Source organism: Bombina bombina, chromosome 12 (genome assembly GCF_027579735.1).
Source record: "Bombina bombina isolate aBomBom1 chromosome 12, aBomBom1.pri, whole genome shotgun sequence".
Lineage (NCBI taxonomy): Eukaryota > Metazoa > Chordata > Amphibia > Anura > Bombinatoridae > Bombina > Bombina bombina.
In genome coordinates this window covers 107,000,165-107,009,252 of record NC_069510.1, presented here as the reverse complement: position 1 = coordinate 107,009,252, position 9,088 = coordinate 107,000,165, and the positions used below count along the sequence as shown (strand labels likewise).

The window sequence follows — 9,088 nt, the reverse complement described above, 5'->3', positions numbered from 1 at the left end:
TATCCTACAGTACCCATCAGCCATATTCCAGCATCAAGCCTTGTATCCTACAGTACCCATCAGCCTGCATCAAGCCTTTGATCATACCCGTAACATACAATACCAATCAGCAATATCATTGCATCAAGCCTTGCATCCTAAAGTACCCGTAACATACAGTACCAATCCGCAATATCTCTGCATCAAGCCTTGTAGCCTACAGTACCCGTAACATACAGTACCAATCAGCAATATCTCTGCATCAAGTCTTGTATCCTACAGTACCCATCAGCCATTTGCCCGTATCAAGCCTTTGATCATACCTGTAACATACAGTACCCATCACTAATATACGCGCATCGAACCCCAAATTACACACAAATACCAGCAGCCCATCAAGCATATGTCCACAACAGACCCATGGCCTATTGCCCCTTTCAACCATGTGCTTATTTTACTGATCAACCAGTTGAAATATAAAATGGACTGGTTAAACGCTGTACACCTGGCAACTGTATTTATATGGAGCTATATGAAGATGTCGGTATATATCAGGTTACAATACAACTTATTTATTATTATCTTTAAAATAACCTCCAATTAAAATGTATATAAGAAACAATTGAAATTAATATTTATTCCTTAGTTCATAGATTAGTTAGTTTTATAAACACATTGAATTAAATTTATGTAGAAACTAGATTATGAATCAATTATGCACGCTTATTCCGTTACAATTTTCTATACAGCAGATCATAAAAATATATCTTTAAAATGAGAAAAAAGAGGAGATTGTGGGAGGCGCTCAAAGAGCAGTCTGCTCCTAAATATGTCCTTATATATATATTAAAAATATATATTTAAAAAAAAAAAAAAAAATAGTAATCCCTTATTTTATCTTTAAAATGAGCCTTACTCACAATGAATCACATTTAAAATACCAGAATATGGACCGCTAACTTAACAGTGCTAAGTTAAACAATATAACAAGATACTTTAACAGCCAATTTATATGACAATTAATCTGAGCTGAAATAACCTCTCAGTTAGCCACAATAAAGCAAATTTTAAAATATCACAATAGCTACAAATAACTTAATAAACCAGAGAAATTTAACTACAATAACCAATTTATATGAAATTTCACAATAGTAAAACTGATTTAGAAATATAAAATACAAATTCTTTTCTAGCAAATAAATTATTTAGCATTAATGTGACTAGTTCTAAACTACACAGGACTATGGATATAAACTTAAAACACTAAATTACCAGCTGCAATCTAAATTATAGCTTTAGAATACCTTTGATTTAAAACATTAAAAATATAGAGCAATCATATACATCACCAAATAAAGTTCAGATAAATCCAGTTCACCTCATATGAAAAGTATTGCAATTATGGATAAAGAAAGTTAGACCCAGGCTTGCTAAATAGATACTGTGTTTCAAAAGGCAGCAGTTCTGAGTCAGTCAAAATTCCAGCAAAAGACCCCTTTCTTCAAAGTTGCATGAGCTTTTATCAAGTGATCAGCCCGCCTCTGTTCTGTAATCATTGGTGAATGTTTTGGATACGCACTTCCGGTGCGGTCTCTGATTGGCCCTCGGATCTGAACATTCAATTGGCTTACTGGGAAATGTATAGGCTTTAACAGTCTATTCGTTTGGCTGTCATACCAGTTTTAGTCCACTAGGGGGCAGCAGATAACTAGAAATGCAGTTTCATCATCAATACTGCTAGTTTAATATCTTACCTTAAAATGTTTATCAGATACACCTACAATTTCCAGTATTAATAAATTGTGTTCCATATGTATGGGGTTATATTATACTATTTACCATGAGTATTTTCATACTAAACATGGGTATAATTTTAGCATTGATATAATTAATAAATTTTAGCATTGATCTAATTAATATTTTCTCAGTTTACAATTCCCATCTTATATCATAGACATACCTTGTGAGTAGCAATCTGATGTAATTTCATATAGCTATATTTAAATTTGATTATTATCCCATATTAATATAAACATTGTATATCGCTTTCTGAGTGTATAAAAACACCATTTATATATAATTTATGGGACAATTTACTGTTTTCTCCTAGGTCTGAAATAAGAGACAATGTTGTTATTCTGACACAGTTAAACATTTTAGAGTGACTATATAGCTACTTATTAAATTCAGCAAATACTTATCTAATATGTTACTGTTAGGCATTTCTTCTCAGATCCACAAATGTACGTATATACGATTTATTTGGACAGTTTGAGGCATATATTAAATATTTGGAAACTATATAGTTTGTTTAAACTTTAACTCTTCAAGACCTTTATGCTTTCAAAGTACACATTTTGCTATTAAGGTTTAAGTTGTCACCAAGTCTGGGGAGGATTTTTATTGAAAACTCAGCATGTACTAATATGTATCCAATGTGAATGATCACTTTCCCTGTAAAACTGGTTCTTCTCTGCATACACTTAAGCTTCAAAGAGTTAAATATTGTAGACCTCTCGGCTGCTTATCCACAGGGGTTAGGGAAATGTTTCCCTTTTGTCCTCAACTTGTCTTAAGCAGTGAGGGGGGCAGGGGCTGTAGTGAGACCAATTCATATCAAATTAGATATTAGCTAAAATGAAATATTAAATTATGTGATATATCTAGTTTATTTAATATTATTTCACAGGTACCCTGACAAAGCATTATGGCAAGAGGTAATAGCAGTAGGAGTATTGTGGAGCAACAGGTGTTATAAGGACAGATAATGGAGCAGGAGGATTATAGAGAGGGGTTATATGGTGAAACAGCAGGAGTTACAGGGTGATGAGAAGCAGTATCAAATTTACATTGTTAAATGATAATACAGAACAACGAGGAATATCTGGAGAGGAGGGTCAGTTTGCATCACACAATGTGAAAACACACACAGTAGCTCATGTGCAGTAAAGTATTTAATATCTAAATAATATCAAAATACATCTAATAAAGCTCAAAAACATTTAACATTTTTTATACACCCCACACAGCAATTTCAGGGACCCATAAAGGTTTAAGCCCCACTTCTAAATGGAGCAACTATAATGATCTATCTGTAGCAGAAGGATTTATTGGTATATAAAAGGTCAAAGAAAGGGGGGGAAAAGAGGAATTTTGTTGAATAAACAAGAAGTAAATGGATGATTTTAATAAACTTGTGCTATTCCATGAGATTAAATGATTATACCAAATAATGGTCTTGGAGTCAGCTCAGTACTGAATAACTGAGCAGATTGCAGCTAAACCGTCTACGGAAAGAAACGCGTTGGAAATATAAGAGAAAAAAAATCCCACATTACTTGTACTAAATCTAGCTAACAGGAGAGTATATTGTTATATAAATTTGCAAAATCTATATTATCCACTCAGAATTTATGGTTAATACGAACGTGCTATAACATTCTATAACGCTGTTAAGCACATGCAAACTTGCAGAGTTATGTGTAATTTGGACCTGTTTAAGCATGCAAAGATATATACGGATCTGACATTGGAAGTCTGAGTCAACTGCCCTATAATAATATGTAAAACTACAAAATTGTTATACACCAGTAATATACTTAGTCATATCAATTTCTTTTTTTAATTAGAAAATAAAAAAAGTTATATTTTAATTCTTCAGAACAAGATGTAGAAAAAGAAAAACTAGATGGGTGTATTTATTTAACCCAAACTGCAAAGTAAAATATATCCCCCCCCCCCCAAAAAAAAAAAATACAATATCTATAAATGTCTACACAAAGGTGATACATGTGAATTAAAAATGAATATTGATTTATAAGAGTTTTCAAAGAATACTAAAATTAAAACATTGATACATTGACAGATATTATATATGATAGCAATTGCTATTGTTAGTCTAATAAACTAATATTTAAATGAATAGGAAAGTCAAAATTAAACTGGCATGATTCAGATAGAGAATTTAATTTTAAGACACTTTTAAATTCATTTTTATTTTCAAATGTGCTTTGTTCTTTTTGTATCCCTTGTTGAAAAAGTATATGCACTTATCCCACACCAGTGGGAGCTTCCTGTTGATTGGTGCCTACACACATTTATGCCTTTTGATTGGCTAACTAGATGTGTTCAGCTAGCTGCCAGTAGTGCAAAGTTCTTCCTTCAGCAAAGGATAACAAGAGAATGAAGCAAATTTGATAACAGAAGTAAAATTGGAAAGTGGTTTGAAATTGAATGTTCTATCTAAATCATGAAAGAAAACGCGGTTTCCTCTTCATTTAAACTAATCATTTAAATCAATATTTATTTTAATTATGACTAATGCACTTAAAGGGATACTAGACTCACATTTTCTCTTTAATTACTCAAAGCAGCAATATTAAACAACTTTATAATTTACTCTTATTATCATTTTTTCTTCATGCTCTTGCTATCTATATTTGAAAAAGCAGGAATCTAAGCTTTGCTTCAGCCCCCTGGATAGCGCTTGCTGATTGGTGGCTTCATTTAGCCACCAATCAGCAAGCGCAACCCAGGTTTTGAACCAAAAATGGGCCGGCTACTAAGCTTATATTCTTGTTTTTCAAATAAAGATAGCAAGAGAATGAAGAAAATTTGATAATAGGAGTAACTTAGAAAGTTCCTTAAAAATTGCATGCTCTATCTGAATCATTAAAGAAAAAAAATTGGGTTTATTATCCCTTTAAGCATATTACTTTTTTAATCTTTATAACACACAAGTCGGCATCAAAAGATGCTCATTTCAATTTGGAATACGCAGCTGTTCCACAAGACCACAAACTTTGAAAACTGTTGTGCGCTCAAACGAAACTTCCAGTGCAACATAGGGTCTTACAGAACCGTACTGCTTAACCAACACACACCCAGGGTCACTGAAAACAGGAGAATATGGGAATTAAAAAAAATAGCTCTGTAGAAATGATGAGATAATGAAAAAAGCACTAAGCGGCAAACATCAGGAGTCCCTAACGACGTAAGACGTGGGTTGGTCCCCAGGTTATGCCAAAGCTGTGGGCTGGAAACCATTTCAGGTTCTAGGACTGGGTGTGCTGAAAAAGGTTGGGTGGGAAGTGGTTTCACAGTTTATGGGGATTCACCCATTTGTAAGTGCCTTCATATCTGAACCCAGCATTCTGCATCAGCTCATCACTCTCTGGGGGGCCGCGGCTGGAAGAAAACAGGAGAAATTATACTCATCATACAGGACCAGCACTTTTCAGTTTTTTTGTCTGTGCTGAATAAACCTACTTTTTTATTTTCATGCTTGTGGCGGTGTATTATTAGCTAACGTACAACTGTGAGAATTGTCCCAATCCATTAAAGGAACAGGATGATTCAGATAGAGCATTCATAAAAACATAATAATCTAATTTACTTCTGTTAAAGGGATATTTAAAGGAATACTGAACCCAATTTTTTTATTTCATGATTCAGATAGAGCAGCAATTTTAAGCAACTTTCTAATTTACTCCTATTATTCATTGTTCTTCGTTCTCTTTCTATCTTTAGTTGAAAAAGAAGGCATCTAAACTAAGGAGCCAGACAATTTTTGGTTCAGACCATGGACAGCACTTGTTTATTGGTGCTGTCCAATCAGCAAGGACAACCCAGGTTGTTCACCAAAAATGGGCCGGCATCTAAACTTACATTCTTGCTTTTCAAATAAAGATACCAAGAGAATGAAGAACATTTGCTAATAGGAGTAAATTAGAAAGTTGCTTAAAATTGCATTCTCTATCTGAATCACAAAAGAAAAAATTTGGGTTCAGTGTCCCTTTAACAGTACATGCTACACATAATGATGTATTCAAAGCAAAGATAAGCCTTATAATAATATGAAGATGCATTTTTACAATTATATTAGTTGTCTTAATAGTGAAAAATAAGTGTAAGGTTTAGTTTCTATAAAGTAATTAGCGCCGCCATGTTTGAACTAGTTTTCTATTTATCTCTGTTTGTGCAAACAAGGCTGTGTGGAATCCTTTTTAAACAGTCTGTTATTTCCGGTTTTATCTCTGCCCCTAATTGTCATCAGCAGGGGACACAGACAAGGGCCAATTTATGTTTGAATATTTGTATTAGGTTGTACAGGGTTGATAATACAAAATAGAAGCAAAAAACAAACAAGAAAATAATAAAAATAATAAACAATAAACACTTGTTGAGTCTTCTGTGGTTATTGATCATTTTCAATCTTTTACATTTCTTACTTCTATAGTTATCCATAAGTGGACAAGGGCCAATTTAAAGGGACAGTCTACTTGATTTTTTTTTTTAGTGTTTAAAAAGATAGATAATGCCTTTTCTGCCCAATCCCCAGATTTGCATAACCAACATTGTTATACGAGTATACTTTATAACCATTAAAGGGACATTAAACACTAAATAAATGCTAAATATGAATGATGCATTCAAAGAAAAGATTAGTCTGAGAATAACATGTAAATGTATTTTTAAAAGCTTCATTAGTTGTTTAAAAATAGTGACAAAATAAGTGTAAAGTTTTAATGTCTAGAACTATGGGAGCTGCCATGTTGTAACTTAGGTTACCTTCTCTGCTGTACCAATTAGGGTCAGTTATAAATAGGTCACTAGAGTGTGCAGCCAATGGCTGTGCGGAATTTAACAGTGTTCTGCACTTCAATTTCTAACAGGAACTGAAATGTTCACAATGGAATTACAGGAAAAGAGGACAAAATAAATAATGAAAGTATATTGTAGAGTTTTTTTTATATATACACAATTTATCATTTTATATTACCATCTCAAAGTGTTTATTGTCCCTTTAAGTTTGCCTGTTTTAAGCTCCTGCAAGCCACCTCTTGTTTCTGTGCTTTTTACAGCCAGAACGTGCTAGTTCTTGTGTATCCTATAGATAACATAGTGCTTATTGCCATAGAAGAGTGTTTGTCAACTGTGGTCCTTAAGTACCCCCAACAGGCCAGGCTTACATTATAGCTGAACCAGTGCACAGATGAAGTAATCAGCTGATCAGTTACCATGGTTACTAACCTGCTCTTACCCATCAACTGATTATATCACCTGTGCACTGGTTCAGCTATAATGAAACCTGGCCTGTTGGGGGTATTGAGGACTGCAGTTGAGAAAATGCATAGAGGATAATAATGGTTTATGCAGGAACCAGCACTTATTGGCTAAAATGCAAGTTTGCAAAAAGAACTGCAATAAGGGGGCAGACTGCAGAGGCTTAGATACAAGGTAATCACAGAGGTAAAAAGTATATTAATATAACAGTGTTGGTTATGCAAAACTGGGGAATGGGTAATAAAGGGATTATCTATCTTTTTAAACAATAACAATTCTGGAGTAGACTGTCCCTTTAAAGGGACAGTCTACAATAAAAATGGTATTGTTTTATAAGATAGATAATCCCTTTATTTCCCATTCCCCAGTTTTGCATAACCAACAGTTATATTAATACACTTTTTACCTCTGGGATTACCTTGTATCTAGGAACCTTCTTCCAGCCCCCTGATCACATGACTGTGACTGTTTTTTATCTATTGTCTTAAATTTAGCATTGTTTTGTGCTAGATCTTAAATAACCCCCTGTGCCTGAACACAGTGTTATCTATATGGCCAACGTGAACTATCAAGTCTTTTGTTGTGAAAAGCAATTTAAAAAGTATGTGATTAGAGGCAGCCCTCAAAGGCTTAGAAATTAGCATATGAGCCTACCTAGGTTTAGTTTCAACTAAGATTACCAAGAGAAAAAAAGCAAATTTGATGATAAAAGTAAATTGGAAAGTTGATTAAAATTACATATCCTATCTGAATAATAAAAGTTTAATTTTGACTAGACTGTCCCTTTAATCATCTAAAAATAATCTTGTGTTTTAGGTCCATTTAATAAAAAAGAAGTATATACATAGTTATGCACCACAGTGTTCCTGATAGATTAAATCTATATTTAAACAGCTTCTATAAATGGAAAAATGTCTAACTCTTAGAAAAACAATTCATATGCATCTTTTAAAGCAATTTTTGGTTATACAAAATCATTTAGCACTATTCTGGATGGCAGATCTATGATAAATTAACCCTTTATTACTTTATCACAAACCACTAACCTGCCATATACGTAGGGTTGGGGTTTGATTTTATCCTTTTCCAATTGATGTAGGAGAGGAGTGAAAATTCTCCAGGCTTCTCTCAGTTCGTCACTGTCATGGGGGAAAAGCAACACACATTAGAAAAAAGGCGCAGACAGCCATTTGTGCCAATCACCTGTACCATTTACACAGGGCGTTAGCACACCTACCTGCGCACAAAGTGCATCTGGCTGCCGCAGAACACGTCCAGGATTAATCGCTCATACGCATCCGGCAACTTTACATCCTGGAAAGAGACAAAACAGAGTTTAAAAAGCACATTGTGATTCCAGTAGTTATAGAAATGTTAGTTCTGCTAAACTGCTTTTGTAGAAGATAGACATATACACATAAAGGGTTAGATTACAAGTCATGTGCTAAATATTGCTTGCGTGCAAGTGTTATCTGCCCTCCACTTTGTAATACCAGCGCACGATAATGTGTGCTATTACAAGCTCGCGTTCGCATTGATAGGAAGCATTGCGCTCACGAGAGCTCCTATGGGAGCCTCGTTCTGATGCAGTCAGAAACGACATCAGAACCTAGCGCAGCGAAAGGATACATATATATATTTATGTTTTTTTTTTTATTAACCTTTTAACGCCGTTAGGGCGTGGTATTCCGTCTGAATTTTGGTGGGCTTTAGTGCCGGAGGACGGAATACAACGTCCTAACCGCTTGGCTTTCCTGAAGCCACTGGCGCTTCCCTGATGGGATCGCGGCCTGGGGGTCGTGCCTAGCATCATAGGGACGCCCCCTGACGCGATCCCATCATTGAAATCTCGTGATCACCTGCACGATCGTGAGATTTCAACAACAATTGTTTTTTCGATGTAGACACGTTAACCCCGGCACGAAAGGGTTAACATACAACATATCATTTAGAGCATAGATTACCAGATGGACACAGATGTTTTAACCACTGATTAAGCTACACATTGTTGAAACAGATTCCTATTTTTAAGTTACTGCATCAA

The 9,088-nt window shown here is 34.5% G+C and overlaps 1 protein-coding gene across 1 annotated transcript in view; it reads right to left on the bottom strand.

The window, feature by feature from the left end:
- Nucleotides 1-2,914: 2,914 nt before the first annotated feature.
- The window catches only part of G6PD (glucose-6-phosphate dehydrogenase), a 69,426-nt gene continuing 63,252 nt past the window's right edge, over nucleotides 2,915-9,088 (bottom strand). The window contains exons 11-13 of the mRNA XM_053695832.1: nucleotides 8,282-8,358; nucleotides 8,091-8,183; nucleotides 2,915-5,166 (exon numbers count right to left, since the gene is read on the bottom strand). Of these exons, the coding sequence (XP_053551807.1) occupies nucleotides 5,076-5,166; nucleotides 8,091-8,183; nucleotides 8,282-8,358 (261 nt within the window). The 3' untranslated portion in view covers nucleotides 2,915-5,075. The remainder of the gene's footprint in view (nucleotides 5,167-8,090; nucleotides 8,184-8,281; nucleotides 8,359-9,088) is intronic.